The following is a 23,890-nucleotide window of genomic DNA, read 5'->3' on the forward strand; positions in this document are numbered from 1 at the left end:
TGTGTGTATCAGAGGTGATATTCAGGTTCTGACCAGTTCTGGAGAACCGGTTGCGGAAATTTTGAGTAGTTCGTAATACCACTTCTGACTGGCCCCACTCTCTTATCTATTCTCTGCCTCCAGAGTCCCAGCTGATTGGTTGGATCTTCTTTTGTTGCCTTGCACAGGAGAACGGAGCTGGAAAGCAGGTTAGTGGGGTGGGGAGAGAATGGGGATTTTACAGTATTCTTCCCCTGCCACGCCCACCAAGCCAAGCCATGCCCACAAAACTGGTAGTAAAAAGTTTTGAATCCCACCACTGGTGTGTGTGTGTGTGTGTGTGTGTGTGTGTGTGTGTGAAAGCAAGTGCTTGGCCTGGCTGGTTTTAGCTACTTGTTATCTTCTCTGTCCCTGCAACCCATTCCTTGAGTTATTTCTTAACAAGTGTATGTGATGCTCCTCCTAAACCAGTGACCATACCTTAAGCCTGGCTGGGATGCTACAAGGATAGAGAGAGGTATGGTTGAAAGCAGGAGGTCAGGATAACAAGTCAGCCCCCACCTCTTGCAAGAGAATGGCAGGAGAAGCAGAAACTGTCAATGAGCAGCCACACTTGAAAACAGCCCTTGCAATATGCAAAAACAGAGTAGTCCTCTGCATACAGACATCTGTTAAGTGACCCTGCTAAACAATGGCACGGAAAAAAAGTGACTTATGACTGTTTTTCCCCACTTGCAACCATTGCAACCATTTCCACGGTCATGTGATTAAAATTCAGACTTTTGGAAACTGGCTCATATTTATGAGTTCCGGTGTCCTGGAGTCATGTGATTCTGACAAGCCACGTCAATGGGAAAGCCAGATTGACTTAACAACAGTGTCACTAACTTAATCATTGCAGTGGTTGCCTTAACAAGCTCAGCAAGAAAGGTCGTAGAATGGAGCAAAACTGTCTCGGTTAGCAGCAGAAATTTTGGGCTCAACTGTCAAGGACTACCTGTAAGAATAAAAAAATGCAGCGTGTGGAAACCCTTAGCCAGTAACTAAGATGTCTTTTTAAATTATTGACATTCTGCCTTGGAGTTGGTTTTTGACCCTGGGCAACTGCTTGGTCAATTGCAGTTTTCTTGGCAAGGTCTTTGCCAAGAAGTAGTTTGCCGTTGCCTGCTTCCTAAGGCTGAGGCTGAGAGGGACTGGCACAAAGTCCACCCAGCCGGCTTTGTGCCTAAGGCAGGACTAGAACTCTCAGTCTCCTGGATTCTAGCTTGATGCCTTAAACACCCCACCAAACTGGTTTTAGGGTGGCATACAACTACCTGTAAAATACTTAGATAAAATAAACCCAGTTAGGCATTTATTTTAGCTAAACTTTTATTGGGGTGTTTTTCATTTTACAAATTGAAACAGAGAGAGAGGGGGGGGAGGGAGGGAGGGAGGGAGGGAGGGAGAGAGAGAGAGAGAGAGAGAGAGAGAGAGAGAGAGAGAGAGAGAACTAGAGGAACAGTTTGCCATTTCAGTGAAGAAATACAGAAAAAATGTAACATCAATTACACTGTGGATGAACATAATATGATATGAACAATTATTCAAAATGATTGCTGTTTTGAGCAAAAATGCCTTGTGGGAATGTTGCTAACATGAGAAATTAAATTGAACTAAACAATTGACTTCCAAGAAGCTTTGATCTTTCAAAACAAGTCATACCTGGACATTTGAATACACACGTGCACACACACACACTTCATTCACTTCTCATATAACATTTGATAGCATCTAATGTGGTCTATCTCAGCTTTTCCCAAACAGAATTTCAAATTAATTTAAGATTTGCAAACTGAGGATGTTATGATCATGATTTGCATCCTGTTATCTGTGGATGAGCAAAATTGTCCAATAACTTTGAAAGGCATTTAGTTGCAATGGCCAATCTATTTGAACAGATGTACAACAGTTGTAGATCCCAAAAGTGCTTTTTCAAGAGGCAGCTGGTCTTTTTGGTTTTTCTTCAGAGCTGAAGAAGCTTCTTGGATGAGAAGCGAAACGTCTTCAAAGAAAAACCAGAAAGTCAAGTTGCTTCTTGAAAAAGCATGTTTGGGACAACTATGACTTGGATGACTGAGAATCTCCATAGACAACACTTGTACATGTTATTTCAATTAAACACCTATATTACTAGGCTAGTAAAGTAGACATCAAGCATTCAATTATAAAATGTTTTTGCATAGAGAAACTAAAAAGTGAATTCAATCACCTGGCACATCAGGACTTATATGTATACATATAGATTTGAGTGGATAGGGCAATAAAATCTAGAGTTTCTGACAAAAGAGTTTGGGGTGAAGTGAAAATGAATAAACAACAGATATTTAATCCTTTAAAAAAATTCAGCAGCATACAAATGACAAATCAAAACAAATTCTTGTTAAAACTGCTATTGGAATGCAGTCAGCAAAATAGACTTGGTGCGAGTGGCCTATAGCCACCATGTCGAATGAAAGGGAACATTTGGCGTCATGCAGAAATCTTATATCAAATATGACAGGCTGCCTTGAAAGTCTGCAAAAAGTACTAAAAGAAGATTTGGGAACTGAACTTGATGAATCAGCTTGGAACTCCTTAGAGCATGAAATCTTCTAATCTGTTTTGATGATTCATCAAGAATTGGCCATAAAAAACATTTCACAGATTATATTACCCCCATTCAAATTACATTATACTAAGCCCTTGATGTAATGGACTAATGGGGTGGGGTGGGGTGAGAGATGTCCACTGAAACCAAATGTCAATTAAATGTTAATTGGGGGCCCCCCAAAAGGACATGTGTTTATAAAAAAAGAAGAAAGGGGGGGAATTTGAGTTGCAGCTGGAGAGCAAGAGACAATGGGTGATCACACATGTGGCAGGATAGCATGCCAAAAATGAACTACAGCCAAGAGGCCATATGGTGAGTGAGGATCAGTACCTAGAAGCACCAGAGCCAGAATGAGTGCACAATTTAGCTGTTCCATGGACCAGATGAGTTATCAATGCCAACTAAGAGATGGCAGAGTGAGCAGCGTATTGGGCACTAGGCAGTGCCAACAGCAGCAGCTCTCTGGCTCCAACACATTTTGATAAATTCATCTGAAGATTGCTAAACCAAAGTCTGTTAAATTGCTGGTCTAATGTTAAGCTAAACCTTTTTTAGACTGTGCTGGAGGGTAGTGTGATCAAATAGCTATTAGGAATGGTAATAATTTTAGCTATATATATTGTTTTAAAAGTAACGTGGGAAAACAATTAAACCATCTTGGACAATTATTCCCATTTTAGGTTTCTCTTCCATAAGTCTCAGGACACATAAGCAATTGCTATAACAAGAAATCAATTCAATTTCTTATCTTTACCTGTCAAATTGATTCTTGTTAAACTGTAAATACATTTTTCTTTGGATCAAAGGTATTTCAAAAAGTGGCAAATTGCATTCTCTGAGAAATTAGCATTAAAGGGTACATCTATCAATTACAGATTGTTTTATTAACATCTTATCTCCACATTTTAATGTGATTATTATCAATTAATTTTATAATAGATTACTTTTTGTCTATCCATCCCTTTTGCGGATCTCAAATGTTATTTTCCTGGTGTCCTTTATTATTGTTTATTATTTTATTACTGAAGTGTGTCTGTTTCATTATAAACATAAAGAAAAAGATATGCAATGCCTGGATGCTTGTCTGGTCTTTTATATATGTTTGCAAATATGTATTTCTTTAAAAAAAAATCTACATGCCCAGTAGCCACAAGAAAAAGCTGCCTGTAACTTGGATCTAAAAAAAAAAAAAGAATGCAGGGGGTAGGAGGCAAGTAAAATTGACTGTAGAGAAGAGGAGATATAGGTAGATGCATCTCCTCTTATTATTTGAATAACATCATAATCCTGAACAGCAGAGACTGTTCTTCTCTAGTCATCACCCACCTTCAGGGTAGGGCCTTTTCTTCCCAAATTTCAATACTGTTGGTCTAATTCCCTACTAGCTTAGTAATCATCTTCATTCTGTTGTGGTCTCAGTATCACACTGTGATAGGCTTTGATACAGGAGAAAGCTGTGGGAGGGACGCGGCGGCGATCAATCAAATTGTTCTCCAAGTGCACAGACACAATGTTCGAGTCTTCTGACACTCTCGTGTCACAGACAGAGTTCAGGGGCACATGCCTACCAAAAAGAAAGAATAAGAACACATAAAGTATATAAAAAGGACTCGTTGAGAGTTTCGCAGTGCTTTCTGTAACTTATCTCCGTAGTCCTTTAATGTGGAACAAGATTAAAGCCCTTTCAAAAATTGGAGGATTGAATTAGCTAAGGCCCCTTAAATCACAAGTTAGTGAGACTGGACTGGCTGACACTTCCTGGCTCATCTTAAAACAAGGGACAGCTGCTGGGAATCTACCCTTTCATAAGATGCTACTTTTGAGAGTTTTACTGTATAAGGCTCCCCTTCCTGGATTAGGCCAAAGTAAGAATGTTCAAACTTCTATTTCCACTGTGGCCACCCAGATACCAACAGAGAGGCAAGTAAGATTATATTGAAACAAAGAATTAGGAAGTCCAGCATAATAACTTCGTCTCTTTTCCTTGGGACCTCTTGCTAAGTAAGAAAGTATGAGCACATTTCCTGCCTCTAAATTGAGTTTGCTGCAGCAATAAACTTTGGAAGAATTTAACAAGAGCTGTTTTGTTTATGCCTTGTAGGTATAATACAGGTTTGGAACTGCTTGAGTACCACTTAAGATTTTGAGGAGACTGATGCTGCTTGAAAAGTAGCTTATATAGTACTTCCGTACTGGATGCATTCATAAATAAATCGATATGAAGCAGAAATGACCAATCACCAGCATTCTTTCCTACAGAAAAGTGACCTTGGTAAGGGTCAACCTGGGATTCCTCAGCATTTCAGAATATGGGAAAAAGCATAAAACACGGATGGCCAGTGGAGAGTTGCATAGCCTCCTTCACTTTTTCATTTTCATTTTCCCCCACCTATTTCTTTTTGCATTCAGGGAAACAGTTGGCCAAACATGCTTACAAACATAGCTGATGCCCTTCCTTGTGCAAGGTAAGAATGTATACAATCTTTTGAGGGCATCTAATATTGAGATGAGCACTTGCTGTTTATTTTTCTCTCTAGGGCAATAATTCTTCCACTGTTTCTCTCAGCTGCCTCTTTTCCCCATCTCCAATAATATGATTTCTCCCACAAAAGGATTCTTGTTTTACAGAAACATCTTGGCAGCTCCAGCCCCAAACCAGATTACAAACAATGACATACCCCCCAGAATATGCCCAAATTACTTACTCCCTTGCTTAAGATTCTTGTAATTAGCCCCGGTTTAATTAACCTCCAATTTAAGAAGCACTGCTTTAAGGGTCTCGACCTCCCTCAGCCAAGCAACATGTGCATCATGGTTGAAGAGAGCTTGGGACCTAAGCCCTTGACTAACAATGAGTATTGGGGCATATGGTCCCAGAACATGGGATCAAACCCAACTGCCTCTGACAGAGAGCTCCTTCTACTAAAAGGATAGACATGCAAGACCCATGCTCTTCCTTTAGTATTCCGATTACCCTTCCTCAACGGCAACCAAGAGCAGAACAGAATCCCTTTACCGGATGCGGTTGTGGCTCAGCCATAGAACCTGCAAGCCCTTTAAGTTGACGATGCCACGGGGGATGGCCTGGAATTGATTGTTGTCCAAGAGCAGTTCAGCAAGCGAATGGTAGAGCCCTAAGAAGGAGACGGCATGGACGCCGTCATCCCGCAGGGCATTGTGGGAGAGATGCAGGAATTCCAGGCCAGGCTTCATATGGGCGAAAACGTAGCCAGGGATACGTTCAATGCGGTTGTGATGCAAAGTCAGCTGTTTCAAACGTCGAGGCAGAAATGAGGGCACGTGGACTAAGTGGTTGTGAGACAAATCTAGTGCCTCCAGTTTCCTGGAAGTGAAACAAACACGTCTCCGTTGGGATTGCAGACCGCAGTTATCACTTTTCTCTGGAGATGAAAACCATACCCACATATTTAGTCCCTCTCTAAGACCGAGAAGAAGAGCTCAAGATGGATCTGCGCAACTAGAAGCAAGGCTGAAGGGACATTGGTGCTATTAGATGCAGAGAGCAAGATCATTTTAAATCTGTCTTAGGGATGGGATTGCTTTTTTTTCCATCCTGTATGTATGACATTTTACTCATCCTCAAAAGGGCAAAATAAAAAGGAAAGAACAGAAACCAAACTCTGTCCCTGCATCCTGGCCAGGACCTGAGGCTATGGAAAACTCCCAACGTTTCCTTTCACTAATCAGTGTGTGTGTGTGGGGGTGTCAGTCAACTTCCCAAGTGGATTCAGAGCCACATCTGGTAAATATGTGAGAGTTTATGGAGATGCATTGCAAAAGGTCTTTTCCACAGTCATTGCGACATACCGTCCTTTCTAAAGGCAGACTGCTGCATCACAACAATGGACTTTTCGCTACTTTAAAATGAACTATCAGTAGGATCCTAGCCAAGGAACAGTTCTACACTCAGCCGAGACAAAGCAGGGCTATGCTGATTTGATGTCTACAAACATTTTAGTGGTTTTTAAAAAGTGGATAGGAGCGTTTATGTAAACCGCTAAGCTAAATAAACTTGCTTTTCTTGAATGCTGTTTATTGTCTCTTTGTAGCTGATCTGCAGCTGGGTTGCAATACGCTGTGTACAGCTTTCTGTGTAAGGGAAATCAATAATATATTTATTTATTTATTTACAAAAGTAAGCTTTCTTCCATTAGCAATCCTGGCCTGCACTGGGCTGATGATGTGACATCATAATGCAGGCAATCAAATCTGGCAATGTGGTGATGATGCTTTACCAAATCAAGGAAGAGTGAAACCAGGCAGAGGGAAATAGCTTTAATTATGCTTTCTGACAGGAGGACCATGTGGTCAAATGAGCTAAGAGAAGCTGCTAGCACAAAAACTATATCAGAGAACACACGCACACCCCCAAGCATTGCCAAAACACACAAATCTCGGGGATGTGTGCTACAATGTGAGTTTTAATTTGTTTTTGTAGAACAAAATGTTTTAATCATCTCACTTTTGGATTGCTGTGATGTTTTACATGGGATTGCCCTGAAGACCTCTCAGAAACTGCAGCTGGTCCAGAATAGGGAGCAAGGGTAGTTATGCCTCCGTATGCCCATGTAACAACATCTCTGTCAAAGAACTGCACTGGCTCCTGGTAGGCTTCAGGGTGAAATTTAAGGTATTGGTCATCACCTATATAGCCCTTCATGGCAGAAGGTCTGGTTTCTTCAGAGCCTCTCTGTCTTCCATAGCTGCTGGCCATCCTATATGATCTGGCAGATTCTGCATGCTCTGGGGCCTATCAACTAAGCAACTGATGGGATCCATAAAGCAGGCCTTCTCCATGGTAGAATGATATCCCTCCAGAGACTCATATGGCCTGCCCTGATCTTATTTTAGAGGTGGTATTCAGCAGGTTCTGACCAGTTCTGGAGAACCAGTAGCGGAAGTTTGCGTAGTTCGGAGAACCGGCAAATCCCACCTCTGACTGGCCCCGCCCCCATCTATTCTCTGCCTCCCGAATCCCAGCTGATCATTGGCTGGGTCTTCTTTTGTTGCCCTGCACAGGAGAATGGAGCTAGAAAGCAGGTTAGTGGGGTGGGGAGGAAACGGGATTTTGCAGTAACTTTCCCCCTGGAGTGGGGTGGGAATGGAGATTTTACAGTCTCCTTCCCCTGCCACGCCCACCAAGCCACGCCCACAGAACCGGTAGTAAAAAAAAATTGAATCCCACCACTGTCTTATTTAGAGAAGTTCTCTTTTCCCAGGCTTTGACCACGGTGGGTGGCAGATCTCTCTGGGGTGCCTAGTTTGTATGATGAGGAATGTGTGTGTTTGCCAGACATTATTTCTGTATTCTATGGAATGTTTTATTTTAAATTTTGAGTACTGTATGCCACTCAAAGTTAGACATATTAAATTAAAATTATTACGTATTAAATTAAATTTTAAATTAAAATTAAATTAAAACATATGTGCCACAAAAAACATTGCTGTGTAAGGTGAGACTTAATTGTACAGAGCTATCAAGTCAAAGAAACCCACCCCATTTTACTCAGTGTAACAAGCAAGAAGGGTAATTACCTACCTATATGGTAACAGGGCTCGTATCTTTGATCTTAGTTTAAACATAACATAATGTAAGATGACGTAACGTAGCATAACACGATGGGAGTACTCTTGTTGTAATGTGTTATGGTGCAAAGTTATGTTATGCTAGGTTTCATGTTACGTTATGTTATTAAACCTGGTGTAATTTTTCATTCTACTTGTCAAATCAGAAAATGCAGGGCTTCTTTCTGTGATTCTCTGTTGGAAAAAAAAGGCAGTGAGTTTAAACTGGGGCATTTGCAGACTTCTACCATTTCCACCACTGCTTCATCCTTCAGAAGCCATCCTGCCATCAATACGCAAACATCTCTACTTCTACTGATCTTCCAAAGTGGAGATGTTTGTGCATTTCATCAAGCTTTAGGAGCCAAGCCACGTTTCCTCCAGTTGACCCAGAATAGAGTACCAAGAATATCGCTCAGTTGGGGTTCTATCCTGGAGTGTTCTCCTCTCACTATCTTTGCACAAACAAGAAGGGGGTTGCTGGCAAGGCCCATTTTCACAATTGTTTTTGTTCTACCTCTGCAGAATCCAGATAAGCTTTTGTCAAAATGATGAAATCTGCGTCACAGAAGCTCTGCCACTTGTATACGTGCGTGCAGTGTCACAACGCGTATAGAAAAGGAGCGATGTAACACTGCTTTTGTCATCCCCCTCCTTAACATTTTGACAATTGTTAACACAAGAAGGGTTTGTATTAGCTGTCCTTTTCCTGGCAGGACACCTAGGTCTTTAATAGCTGTAGAACAGGCAGAAATTCATAGTAGTTACTTTTGCCTACTAGTGCATCGAGGTTCAAAGAAAAAGAACAGGCAGTCTTGAATTTCTGGTTATCATCACATTTGCAAGCGGGGATGACTGGCAACCCTAGCCCAAAGGTAAGTAAGTTTTATCTGTTTCCTAGGGATGGAAATACTGTGTTACTCACAGCAGGTCAATCCAGGCACGGGGAGCAATACGATCCTCTTCCAGCTTATTGTTGCTCAGAACCAGCACGGTGATATTCGGGGTTTTGTTGAGGACACCCTCAGTCACCTCCTCAATGCGATTGGAATCTAGATGCAGCTCCTGGAAGTAGATGAGATGGTCCAGACCAGGAGTCTCCAACCTTGGAACTTTAAGACTTGTGGACTTCAACCCCCAGAAATCCTCAGCCAGCTGGCTGAGGATTTCTGGGAGTTGAAGTCCACAAGTCTTAAAGTTGTCAAAGTTGGAGACCCCTGGTCCAGACACAACCAGAAGCATCTCGGCCACCATCTTCCCTCTGCCTCTCCTATCCTGCTTCTCATTCTGCTCTGTCTCATTAGCTGACATGGATATGTTGTTGAGGTCGAATCCATAGAGAGCACCTCCCCACCTTGCAAGCTATCAACCACAGAGGGAGACAGGTTAAATGAGGCTAACCATCGATCCATTTCTAAAGGGAGCTCAAAGTGATATATAGATAGGAATGCAGATGGTAACACAACCTCCCCTCTCTGCTTATCACTCTCTTTCTTTAAATCAGATTTGGGTAGTTTTTCAAACAGAGGAGTATGAAGTTGTGCCCTGGCAATTTCCCAGTGAGAAGGACAGCCTTAATAATTACCAAAAATTTCCTGAACAACCACCTCCAGCTTTTCAGAGCCGATATGATGAACCACTGATCTTCCAGACTCTGCTATTAGCCTGGGCTAGGTGGTCAATATTTTCCAAACCAAGAGTTGAAAGTACACCAATTAAAGCTGTTGGGCTACAACTCCCATCACGTCCAATTTGCACAATGGAGATCACAGTTCTGCCTATCTGGAAGCAGGGGTGGGATTCTACCAGTTCGCACCTATTCGCTAGAACCGGTTGTTAACATTCTAAGCAGTTCGGAGAACTGGTGGTTAGAAGAAATTACTGGCCTAATCCTGTAAGGAAGGCAGGAAGGAAACATTCTGGTGTTGCTTACAGAAACTGCCTCTCCGTTAACCTTTATTGCATTCTTGGCAGGACTAGACTTCCTGTCTCAGGAACCTCTCTGGAGTTTCTTTTCCCCTCCTTTGCTGGTACTTTGTTTGTGTAGAGTGACCATTCAAAGTTGCAATGGCACTGAAAAAAGTGATTTACGACCATTTTTCACACTTATGACTGTTGCAGCATCCCCACAGTCATGAGAGGCCGGGTGAGGAGATGCGTGCCTCGATGTGAGTGATATTGAGTTGGCCACACCCAGCCAATAACATGACCACCAAGCCATGTCCACCCAATCACATGACTACCAAGCCACGCCCACCACCTAAGCCACACCCACAGATCTGGTTGTTAAAAATTTTGAATCCCACCCCTGTCTGGAAGCATTCCAGCTTGCGGAAGTCTGAGTCAGGAGTTACATTCTGATCAAAATTAAAGGTATTCTGCTCACCTGCAGAGATGCAGGCAAACCTGATGGGATATTCCGAAAATGGTTCCGGTCTAATCTCAGGTAACTAAGCCTGCTCAGCGCCCTGAAAGCAGTCGGGGGGACATTGCCATCATGCAGCTGGTTTCCTTCTAGCTCCAAGGTGAGTAGCTTGAAGAGGCCTGTGGAAAAAGGGGACAGAGATAGAACCACTTTTTTTGAAAATGCACAGAGCAGGCGGAAAACAAGTTGTAATATATATTTTGCAAAATGCTGCTCAAGTTGACTCAGTGCTAGAATGGCAGTGATAAATACAACATGGTATAGAACACATTGCTGATTCCCTACCTCCACATTAAGCCAAATCAATCTCCATGCTCCCGCAGCCTCCTGAAATGAAGAACTTAGAAGGCTAACACAAAAGGTAAAGGCATTGCAATTCAAGCACTGCATGGATATACACTGATTATAAAAAGTCGGTCCAGCTAAAATGGTAACATTTACCATTACTAGGCAGCTTGGGCTCATTTTGAAAAGCTTAGTGGAGTCAGACCAAATTAAGTGTAAGAAACAGCCCAAAAAGTTTTGAGTTGTAGGTGTAATTGGAAAGTGCAAAAAGCACCTTTCAATTTAACCTACAGCTTGTTGGAAGCAGGCTGTAGCAAATCACTTCAGTATTGCTGCCAAGAAAATGGATTGGATGTGCTCATGAAGTCTCAAAGAGATGCACTCAACTTGAAGGTCTATGGAGTTTCTCAGTCATCCAGGAAGAAGACATTTCGCTTCTCATCCAAGAAGCTTCATCAGTTCACTCTTTGGATGAGAAGTGAAAATCTTGTTCCTCAAGGAAAAAACATAGTCCAGTTGCCTCTTGAAAAAACACTCTTGAGACACTCAACTTGAAGTAGATTTTACAAAAGAATTGGCATCTTTTCCCCTTATTTTAGAAGGACTGAGAGAGGATAGGTCTGTAAATGCCTTAGAAGACTTCAAACTGAAGAAGGTCAAGTCTTATTCTCTATCTTTCCAGACATGGGATAATAGATTTAAGTTGTAGGGAGGCAGATTTCAAAAGGAAAACAATAACAATTCAGCACTGGGACAAAATGTTCAGACATAATGTATAAATACTCCTTCACCTGATGTGTTTAAGTAGCAACTAGAAGCCATTTATTAGTGATACTTTAATTTTAAGTTTCCTGAACTAATCCAAGGCTGGGACTTGATGGTCAATAGCTCTTCATGAGCCCTGCTTTTCTGTACATCATCTTCTAGGTAACCTACAAAAATTTGGCAAACGGAGGGGAAAAACTACTCAACTGTTACTTAATCTACCACTGGAAAACCTTTTAAAAGAAGGTTAAAAAGGAAAAGCTAACATTCCTGGTCTTGGTAATTCCAATTTTGTAACAAAGGACCTGGCAGTTTTAAGCAAGAAATGTGGGAAGGGGGAATCTAAGTCATACAAACAGCAATCTTGTTATGTACATAAGCCCCATTTCCAGAAGGAAATATGAAATAGGAACTGTTAGACCATATTTTATCCTCAGAGAGAAGATAGAAACAAGGGGCCTCTGTTAAGTGCAAACATAACAGAATTTGCTTACAGTAGGTCCAATGTGTGTGTCAGCTTCCTGTTTACATACTATTTATCAACTGGTAACAAACTTCTCGGAAAGCAAGCTGCACTTCAACATGGGAGGTCATAAGAGAGAAAAAAAGTAGAACAACAAATACTGTCTTAATTCTGGATTGACTGGAAACCTCTACTTAACACTGCTTGGGTGAATGAGTAAACTGTAATGTGTCTGCTATATTAAAAAGACAGACAATGTGATGTTGTGATTAAGGCATTGGACTAAGGCCACAAGGACCCAACTTCAAGTCATTGTCTCTGAGCCTAACACACTGTATCTCCCAGCTTGAGAATGGTGAAGATAATGTGTGAGAAGGATCCCTGTGAATACACTAAACTCCTGCAGGAAAGGCAAGATGTGGAACACAATAACAAAGAAATGTCATAAATAAATATATATACAAGATATGTCCTTATTCTGGCTTTCAATTTTCAGTTGAGGAAATACCTTTTGCGTGCCTGCCCAAGTCAATGGCATTCTTTTCAGTGCTTTTGTCTATTTAACTGTTCAGCGGTTTCAGATATTTAGACATATGGATGCTGTTAGCAAAATGAGTTCATGTATAATAATGGCAAGTCCTATTATATAACTGTTCTACTGTCTACATCTTGGTAGCACATGTGTTGTGTAATGTATAAAACTGCAGAGCAGTGATTTTCCCTAACGTCCTACCCTCCAGATGCATTGAACTATACAACCTATCATCAGATAGCATCTACAAAAAAAATTATGGTCACTATTATTTACTTGTTCCCAATGCCTGATGCAATTTGTAGCAACTGTGTAGTGATACTGTCATACCTATGTTGTCATTTGTCCCCTACCACATCTCTAATGTAACTAGGACTTCCAGCAGTTGTAGTTCAACTACATCTAGAGAATGGATAGATGGATGCAAGGATGGATCACTGCTTCTCTATTTCTTTATACTTCAAAAACTCAAAATCAACAACAGAGTTTGCAGCTAGATGCTGGCTGAATCCCCGCATGAAGCCAATTCATAATCTAATTACCTTAATGTGGCTTACTTACACTACTTATGGTTACACTACTTACACTGCTGTACTTACGGCTTGTAAATGATGGTGTATGAATTAATGTCTTGCGTTAATTAAATCAATCGTCAACATGGTTTAAAAGTGGGTACATGTTCCATGGCATCTTATGTGTCCCAGCACTCCTTTTTATAACCTGGGGGTGAAGGAACTGAGCAATTTTAAGGGACATACTTTTAGCAAAATGTATGAAACACCATTGTAAACCCCCCCTTTTTAGTGCAGTACATTCTTCTGGAGAAAAGAATGAATTATTATGTCTAGGTAGGACATGGCAGCATTACACAAATCTCTCAGAGAAGTGGACTTGTACACTAACCCCTCTGGCTAACAAAAGTTCTAGTATTTTGAAATGAAAGCCCCTGGTGACATGCAGAGTTTGTCCCACGTTCCAAGACTTTTTGCTGTTTTTGCTATCCTAGGAAAAGGCGGTTTGTGAGAGGTCTCAAACCTCTGAAGTTCTGTCTCTGAAGTCCTGCTAAATTATTGTCATTCAGTTTCAGCTCATGTAATGAACTTGGCAAGGCCGGGATTGAAGTGAAGTGGTTCCCATCCAGATTTAGACGCTTCAATTTGGTGAGGTTCTGTAGTAGGAAGAAAGAGAATCAATAACAATAGCAGCAGAGAAGCCACTAATAAACATTCAAATGTTGCTATGTTGCAAATAGGCAAGATAAGATTCAGTAACAGTGGACATGCTCTGAATGTAAACATGGAGCAGGGAAACTGGGCTATGGGACCGGATTACTTGTGGGCCATCTTTCCTCTATCTACCTGTTGTATTCACCTCTCGTGAGATCCAGTAGGAAAGGCATGTTCCAGATCCAGATTGTTAGGGAGTGTCACTTGGTGCATCCCCAGATAAGAGCCTTTTTTGTTGTGGTACTTGCCCTCTGGAATATCACTGCCCCAGCGATTAGACTTGCCCCAACCCTATTGGCCTTTTGTAATGTAACACACCCTAAAAACCTGGTTTTGTTGCTGAGTCCAGGACCCAAGGTATGTGGCTGAGTCCATCGCTTGGTTATGTTGACTATGTTCTTGGTTTTCTGTCAGCTCCTATATTTGTTATTTATAGTTTTTCCATGTTTGTCTCGTTTTGATTCTCTGTTAGCCATGCAGAGTTATATGTTTGAGATGGGTAGCCATATAAATTGAATATACAAATACATCTCTGGTCTAACTGCTGCATTGCCTGCACCTTCAGCCCAGGGGTGGGATTCAAAATTTTTAACAACTGGTTCTGTGGGCGTGGCTTAGTTGTTGGGCGTGGCTTGATGGTCATGTGACTGGCTGGGCGTGGCCAACTCAACATCACTCACAATGAGGCACGCATCTCCTCGCTTGGCCTCTCATGACTGTGGGGATGCTGCAACAGTCGTAAGTGTGAAAAATGGTCGTAAGTCACTTTTTTCAGTGCCATTGTAAGTTTGAATGGTCACTCCACACAAGCAGCAAAGTACCAGCAAAGGAGGGGAAAAAACTCCAGAGAAGTTCCAGAGACAGGAAGTCTAGTCCTGCCAAGAATCTAATAAGAGTTAATGGAGAAGCAGTTTCTGTAAGCAACACCAAAATGTTTCCTTCCTGCCTTCCTTACAGGATTAGGCCAGTAATTTCTTCTAACCACCAGTTCTCCGAACTGCTTAAAATGTTAACAACCGGTTCTAGCGAATAGGTGCAAACTGGTAGAATCCCACCCCTGCTTCAGCCTCATTTCATGCAGAGCTAATTTCACACAGGTTGAAGAGATAGCAAGTGAGACAGAGAGATATGAGATAGTGGAGAATGAGAGAGAAACGGGATAGCAGAGAGAAATAGTCTGGCAAAATTACCAAATTTTATTAATCTACAACTGTTACCTTCCTATTGACTATAGCTTCTGCTTCACTTTCCCCACAGCATTTCTTCATATGGGTTTTCCATGCTTGGTACAAGAATCCTTAAATTCAATCCTCCCTGGCATTTTCCCCTTCCATTTCAAATAGCCCTTCCTTTCCAATTACCTTGAAAGCTTCTGGGTGTAGGCCGGATGATTTCAGCTTGTTCTTGCTGAGATCCAACCATTCTAGATTAGGTAATCCCAAGAAAACCCCAGCTGGGATATTGTTGATTTCATTCTCTGGGGGGAAAAGAGGGAAATGTGAAAGGTTACTGTCTTAATTAGAGACTGAGTTCTTGAACTACATGTTACACAGTCAGGCAGTATTTGATTCCAAAGGAGGGTGATTCTGTAGGAGTTTCACAGGAGAGGGTTGGTTTAATTTAACCATCAAAACTCATATGCAGCAGCTCACAAGAACAACCTTCAGCTTCTTCCTACAGCCGAGCAGAAGTTGCTATTCACTCATCCTTGACCTCTACTGGCACTAAATGAGTTGCCTCTATAGCTGATCTCTTTTCTGCTTCTACCCAGATTAGATTCATGCAGTGCATGACTGGCAAAGTGATTGGTTGGATCTTCCTGCTTTGCTGCATTACCTGTTACCAGCCAGCAGGAAAAACATCTGCCAACCACAGCACTGCACCTGGGAACAGGTTGTGCCTGATACCAACAGTCTGATGCTTGGCCTGGCCCATTCCTTAAACTCCATTCTCTCACAAGTTCAATCAATTGTGACATTTCCCCCTTCCCCTCAAAAAATCATAATAGTAAGTAAATTGAGTTCCTGCCAACATCTCCTGAGGAGAAAATTGTTTTATTCAGGATTGTTTTCTTTGTTTTCTTTTTCTTTACAATCATGTGTAGAATTTTATTGTTTGAGACTAACTTTTGGGGCATTCCAATGGAATTTCACCCTTAGGCTATTTCAGCCTATTACATCACTCTATGATTCTCGCCACAATGGCATCCTGATTAGGTAACAAAATATATCTGAAATGATGGCCTAATGGCTTCCTAAAACACAGCGGCTAGGTACCCACAATATGCTGAACCCACTTTGCATCAAACTTTATAATTTAGCACAACCAGGCTTAAATATGTGACTCCATCCAGCAGAGCGCTTGGGGAAAAAAAATCAACATTTGAAATTAGATGCATGGATGATTCAATGATTCACCTGCCAGGTAGAGGGTTTTCAGAGCAGAATAAGTCAGTTTGGGCACGTATTTCAATTGGACATTCCCACAGGCGATGGCGTGTTCAGACAGCAAGCAAGTGGGAGGCAGGGAAGGCATGATAGACTTCTTCCTTTCTGTGGGCGTTGCAGGCTGCTGATTTGGTGAGCCTACCCTTCCTTGGGAGATATTTGAATGAGGTAAACTTTGTCCTCTCCTCGCTTTTGATTGGGTGATATTCCCCAACTGAGCCTGGCCTGTATTCTTGCTTTGAAGGCCGTGTTCAATTCTGGTCAGGGCCCGGCTGACATTTCTATGGGGAGACCCTGGCTCCTGGCTGGGCGATGACCTGCTTGCGTTCCTGTGGCAAGGGCTCTGGGCCTTGTCTTCTGCTGCCCAGCTGGCATTCCTTGCCTTGCTGCTGAGTCTTTGCCCTGGTGATGCTCCACTAGCCTCCGTAAGAGATGAAGTGAGCTTTTTCTGCAGAAGGGACTGACTAGCATTTCGTAAGGAAGTTGTGGAATCCTTTCTGTCTTCAGCTTGGCAATGCAGAGTAACCGGTCCTTTTGCCAGCTCTACTTGAACGCCAGTCCTCTTTTTGACAACCTTCTGGAAGTTTCCCTGCTTTTCTCCAGGAAGTCTCACAGTGATATTTGCAGAGGGCATTCCCTGCAACTTCCTTTTTGGGGATGGGCTGGCATGCTTGTGGAGGAGCCTAACCTCTTTCTCTCTGGGTGCATGAGTGCTGTTCCTAGCGCGAAGGCCATGTTCCTTCCAGGTCACTGTGCGGTTATCATTTTCCTTGAAAGTGCCGTGGGCTTTTCCTGTTGGCGACCTACCAGTATTTCTTGGTGTGGTGCAGTTCTGCTTTTGCAACGATACCCAGCTGGCATTTCTGTGGAGAAATCCAGGACCGCTTCTTTCTTTTGTCTGAATGACACATTTGTAGACAGAAAAAGAGGATGTCCAGCTTTCACTTCTATGCCTAAGGTCTGGAGCTTGTGCCTTTTTCATCTGAGCCACAGTCTTATATTTGCAGGCATTTCCTTTTCTTGCCTTTTTCTTCTGGGTGGCAATGTCCCCCTGAACTGGTGCTGTTGTGGCATGATTCAAAATCAAACCTGCAGAAAAGGAAAGGCACATTGAAAGGCAGAGCCAGATTGCAATATTTTGGAACCTAATGTCTGGAACTCCTTCCCGGCTGACATAGAGCCTAGCACTTAATGAATGACCTGACCTCAGAGCTAATTAAGTACTGTCGCCCTTATTCAACCTGGACATAGAGTGTAATTAAACAGACATTCTCCTCTATGACCCCAGCATAGCTCTTGAAGAATTCCAGTGAAACCTACTCAGATGAACTTCCTGAGTTCACTCTTCCACTCAGCCACTCAAAATGGCCCCTGAAGTCTTAGATCTGCTTCATGCATTGTTAAATTTCTGTGATCTGCAGAGAGTATTTCCAGCTTGTTGTCCAAAGGGCTTGGACTTAATTGGACTGTTTTAACCATTACCAAAATGGTACAGGCTAATTGATATGAATTCTAAGCAAGGGTTATTCACACAAGCGATTATTTCCAGAAGATGCAGGGCTGAGCCATCTATTAAAATCAAGTCATGTTTGAGGATGAATAATTGGCCATGAGCACTTAGAGCAGCGTTTCTCAATCTCAGCACATTTAAGATGTGTGGATTTCAATTCCCAGAATTTTCCAGCCACCGTTTGTTGGAATATTCTGGGAGATGAAATTCATGCCTCTTAAAGTTGCTGATGTTAATAACACTGACCTGGTGGACTCAGAGGGGCTACGGAGGGAAAATTAGGTTCCATGCCCTACCCAATTGAGCCAGTTAACCCCACAGGGGAAAAAGAATGGAAAAAGAACGGCAGGAGGCAAGCTATGTATGCCTCCTTAAATTCCTTGGAGAAAAACAGATATATAAATAAATAAATGTGTTGGATCTTTGCCAATTTATTATCAGCCACAAGGAAATTGCTCTTCCAAGGAAAAGAATCTGCTGGCTGGGTGGGTTGTTTTTTTTTTCATAGAAAACATACTTGCAAAATTCTCATTAGAAAGTAGACAGTAAGAATCACCCATCACATTGCTGTGATTATTCTATGTTGAATTTATTTCTGATTCATGTACAAATAAGTCTCTCTCATTAATTTATTTGTTAGTTTGTTTCATTTAGATAGCTGCCCACTGGCCACACTAGATATATGAAATCATTTCCCCTTTTCTAACTGATTGATCCCAAAGAACCAACAGTCTTTGATTTTTTATTCAAGTACAATAATTAAAGCAGATTAGAAATCCGGCAGCGTCTTAATTGTAAACATTAAGAGGCATTCAGAGAGTGGGTGACCACAAAATGCAATCTTTTGATGTTCCAAATGTGTGAGAACATAAGGAATCATATGTCAGGATGTGAGTGTGTGTGTGTGTGTGTGTGTGCGCGCGCGTGTGAGACTCCTGGCAACTAACTGCCTGGATGAGTCCCTGCAGTTTCCTTGGCAAGATTTCAGAAGTGATTTGCCTGTTTCCTTAGAGCTGAGAGAGTTACTGGCCCAAAGTCACCCAGCTAGCTTTGTGTCTAAAAAAGGACTAGAACCCATGGTCTCCTAGTTTCTAGCCTGGTGGCTCAAACTGGCTCTCTAAATTCATTGCCTTGAATAATAAATGAACCCCTTTATAGATAATGGGGGCATCATGGGGGATCATCTTTAGCAATAACTACTCAGAAGTGAATCCCACTAAATTTTGTTGGATTTATTCCTCTAATAAGCCTACTTGTATCTTATATTTAAAAGGTCAAGCTGAAAATAGAAGTTCTGCAGATTAACTGAGAGGCTGATTCCCCCCCACCCTTAAAAACTTGTATTTCACTCATACCTTCTGGCTCGTATCTGTTTCTTGCTTGGGTGAGGCTGCTGTTGGTCTCCAGGCCAGTAGTTTCTGGTATAGCATGCAAGCTCTTGCTCTCTGTTTTCTTAATACCCAGCACTTTCTTCCCAAATCTGACAGACTCCTTTACCTTCTTAGCTCTATCTCCTTTTTTCCATGTTTGATCATCTTGACGGAGGTGAATTGGTACCTTTCTCTTCAAGGCACTGTTCTTCAGGATGGAAAACTTCCTTCTTCTCTGAGGCAGCTCCTTTCCTCCATCAGGAAGTTTCACTTTAGTGGCAGCAGATTTGGAGAGCTCTAGAAAAAGAAGCAAGAAAAAGTTATTTATTTAAGGGCTTTTTCTTTCTTTCTTTCTTTCAATATACCCTCTGCACTCAGTTTTATAAAGTCCTGTTGTTTTTTTATAATGCCTTCCTCAACACCCTTCAATGTGTGTTGGACTACAAGTCCCACCATCCCTATACAGATTTTTTTTCCCCTAAAAAAAATTACTGGTAGAAGCAGGAAGCTGATTTTACTTTTAAAAACATGGCTGGTCTTGAAAACACTTTTTCCTTTTCCATTTCTGTGGGGAAAGCAAAACAAGTTTGTCACTGGATGCTACACATACACTCAGTTTGCTGAGAGAGAAGTCTAACTTCTTGCCCTCAGGATGATATATCTATGCTAATTCAAGTATTGCAATAAAATATAATCTGGTAAAACATGATTTGTTCATTATTTGTTTGTGGTGGTGGGAATCCCAACATGTGAATCTTGTCTATATGACATTGACACTGGGTTCATGTGTCACACTAAGCCATAACTTTGCTCACAATCCTTCTTCCCCTTGTGATTTCTTGTCTGGACAACTGTAATGTGATCTACATGGGGCTGATCTTGAAGAGCATTGGGAAACTTCAACTGATGGAGAATTGTGTCTGCACAGGTAATAAAGAGTGTTGGGTATGTGTAACTCCACTACTTCATGAATTGTGGTGGTCGACAGTGTGTTTCTAGGTACAATTCAATATCACCTCTAAAGCATGAATGGCTTGGGGCCAGGTTACCTAAGGGAAACTCTTCTTCCAATTGTTTCAACTTGTCCAGTTCAGTGAGGCTGGACATGATGCAGGGTCAGTCAAGGAATGTCAGCTGGTGGGAACCAGGCCTCCTCTGCCATAGCCACTGCCCTCTGGATTATTCACCCTTCAGATATCAGAATAATCCCAACCCTGTTGGCATTTTGTAAGGCCACGAAGACTTGTGTGCCTTGGCTTGGGGCCCCGAGTGTGTTAAGGACCCCGTTTCCTGGCTGTTTTAACAGCCATATAATAGCTTTACTTGGCATCACATACAGTATATTTATTTTGTACTGTTTTAATATAGTAATGGTTTTTATATTTTATGATGTATGCCACCCAGAATCACTTATTGAGGTGGGCAGCTATAGAAATCAAATGAATAAAATAAAGTAACAGTTAATAATGGTTTAAAAAACACAATTGCTTTGATTCAGACATATCAAATCGAAACCAATCAAAACATGTTTTGGTCTCATGTAATGTATGAATAAAGAGGAAATAACTGTTTTGACATCAATAAAAATGGATACAAAAATTGGGAGTTGGATCAGGGGCTGTGCTGCTTTTCTGAGTGGAGGGACAGTTATGCTGATTGCTGGAGAAACTTGTTATTCTTCAATTCTCTGAATGAAAAAAAAACCTGAATCTTTCAAAAATGCCATCCGACCCATAATTCCTTTTTCCACAAGGAATCTGCCTATAAACTTGAAGAGTCCTTATTTGGAAGAACATGGCCATTGTAAAGACTATCTAGAAGAGCCTTTTCTGATCTTCCACTACCCAGTTAGGGCTACGGGAATGGATGATCTAGAAGCGGATGGATGGTCTAGAAAAAAATATAATTTGGATTAAAGTCTTGTAACTTACTCCTGGACTTTTATTGAAGTTAACAATAGAATCTATTATACACAATTATCCTCTTTGTTGAATAGAATCAAGTAGAAACTAGAAAGCCATTTGCCTGGGGAGTTTTGAATTTGATTCCTGAATTGAGCGGAGGTTGGGCTTGATGGCCAAAGATTGTAACCTTTCCAGCAACCTTGATCCCAAGAAGTTTCTGGACTTTATTTACTAAATTAGTCCTGCACAATTGGAAGTGATCCAGAAACAACCCAAGCCAGGCACTGATTGAAAGGGGATGTAGAAAGAAGGCCAGAATTTTTTTCTGAAACAAACCAAAAAAATCAGATTAGCAAATCCGGAATTGTACTATTCTTTGATTCTGTGCTCAGATGTTGCTCAATGCTGATTGTTTGCCTATAATTTACTGGATGTAAAATTAAAATAGAAACACTCATATACCACATAATATAGAGCTATGAACCAACAGTGCCCTGCACGCTGAACTGACGATTAACTTTGCATATTATTTAGTAACAAGCAAAACTCAGCAAAATTTCTTGCCAACAATTAAGTTCTTTAAAAATATTTTCTACTTTCTTTGCCCAGGGCTGGGGACTTAACTGATGGTGTGTTTTACCATGAATAGCTTTCCTTAACTGCTTCAACATCAGTTTCTTTTTCCTTGTGGTTACCAATTTTCTTGCATTTCATTTTATATAACAAAGTAGTACCTTGTTACTTAGAAAAATTCAATGAAAAAACCCTAATAATTAGAGAAATAAAACCTATGTGACTAATAGAAAGTAACAGTGTGAGTCTATATACATTTGCTCGGGAGTAATTGCCATATTGTTTTATGTATTTTACACCATCGTAAATGGAGTGACTGTGTGCGAGTTGGTTAGCAATATAAATGTGTTTAATAAATAAATAAATGTTTAAAATTTCAGCCTAATAATGCTATTCATGCTATTCACAGGGCAATTAGCAGGCAGTTTTTCACTAATTTTCACCTGCCATTAAAGTTAAACTAGAAAATATGAACATTTTAATTAAAGTCATGGGAATCCTGTGAAGCCTCCGGCTGTAACATGTAGAACTAACTCTACATTACAAGTTGGAATCACGCTCCCATTTGATACCATATAACTGTCTTAATTGTTAGATTTAACAGATGAGTAGGCAAAGAATAGTGTGGATTGTCACAAGCAGAATAGTAAAGGGGAGGAGTGGGAAGGATGGACAGAGTAGTAAACAGAGTAGCTTTCAAAGTTAGCTTTATCTAGAAATGGTGGTTTGATGTGGTACACTAAGGTAGTTTCATGGCCACCTATCTCACCTCCCCATTATTTTTTACACAACTTTTTTTTTTTTGCCTGAAGCCACTCCCTTATAAAGATCCTACCATCCAGCCCAACCTTTTCCATGACTCACCTTCCTCTACATCCTTTCCCAGGGTTAGCTCATTCTCCGTCAGCTGCTTTTCACTGGATGGGCTGCTTTTCACTGGATGGGCTGAAACCTTTAGATCAGGAGACAACGAGGAACTCAGATCCTCGACTGGATGTTTGGGCTTGTGTCTGACAGCCCAGTAAGTGGGAGCCCAGAGGACCAAAACAAAAAGACCAAGGAAAAAGAACCTCAACATGCCTTGACCCTTCTCAATGCAAGCTTGCTATTCTCTAGGTTGGGATCTTTCAACTCCACGTATCATCCTGTACAGTGAGAGGTTTTATATTCTTCTTCTCCTCCACTTTGATGAGGGGGAGGAAAGAAGAAGCCAAGCAAATGGAGCAAACACTCTGGCAGTCCAGAGGGCGCTCGGCCATTTACCACCAGTTGGGAATCTGACCTGCTTAATACAGGGGACTTTCTCTATTAGTCTTTGGCCAGGCTCCGAGGTCTCACACATTCATGAATGGCTGCTTCTGTGAGTGCATACAGCCAGCTACTGTCCATAAATCCATGAACTGTTTCTGTCAAGGAGACATGATATTCCCAGAGCTAAGCCAGCCTGTGTGTGCACAGGGCCAAGGCTGTGACTACTGACGTCAGTATCTGTCTCACCAAGCACCAGTGATGATTATTGGTCAAGCCTCATGCAGGAAATGGGGGCATTCATGCTCTGCTTGGTGTTGGGCATTGAACATCTAGTGGAAGTTCTCTTGAAGGAATCTCCCATACTGACATAACATATAACATAGACATATAAAGGTCTATCCATCTGTATCTCCTGGACCAAGGAGACACCAGAACATGATTTTGTTTGGCATCTGGTATCCAAATGGAAAAAAGGGTGTGGCCCACATAATGTAATTATATTGGACTTGTTTTCCTAGAAACTTCTAAGCCATCATTGAGTTCTATTGCCTAATTTGGACAGGAGAGATCAGAATCTACTTCTGCTTTTGTAGTAAAGATTGCGGATGGGAAACAGTCTGAGCAGTTTCCATTTCTCGACCTTCTAGTTTGGCTTAACCAATAGACTGCATGGCTTTTAATTATTTACCACAACTACAAACCTCCCAACGTAAGAAAGATGGATGACTTCCAATTTGTATGATCGTTCAATCTATCATTCAGTTTTGGTTGGTAGAATCTTCTCAGATATCTCCTAATTTTCTGTCCAATATTTTCCACTTTATATGGCAGCCTGGAATGATAAAAAGGAAGAAGGCAAACTGATGTAATTAGGAAAGCAATGAAGTCTCCTAGGAGGAACCAAGGTTGGGGGGCCCCCCCGCTTAGGACACGTAACTATTC

General features: G+C 41.4%; 1 protein-coding gene across 1 annotated transcript; it reads right to left on the reverse strand.

The window, feature by feature from the left end:
* Positions 1-3,730: 3,730 nt before the first annotated feature.
* LOC148132338 (uncharacterized) lies at positions 3,731-23,676 on the reverse strand (the record flags this gene model as incomplete). The annotated part of the gene is made up of 10 exons (XM_087956857.1): positions 3,731-4,175; positions 5,628-5,954; positions 9,123-9,262; positions 10,584-10,741; positions 13,703-13,835; positions 15,255-15,370; positions 16,311-17,429; positions 19,206-19,517; positions 22,562-22,649; positions 23,650-23,676. Coding segments are annotated over 10 exons (2,598 nt in total), but the record flags the coding sequence as incomplete, so codon positions are not given.
* Positions 23,677-23,890: the final 214 nt, after the last annotated feature.

Source organism: Notechis scutatus, chromosome 2, assembly GCF_049901735.1.
Source record: "Notechis scutatus isolate UNSWTSFEM ecotype Mainland chromosome 2, rNotScu1.2, whole genome shotgun sequence".
In the NCBI taxonomy this organism is placed as follows: domain Eukaryota; kingdom Metazoa; phylum Chordata; class Lepidosauria; order Squamata; family Elapidae; genus Notechis; species Notechis scutatus.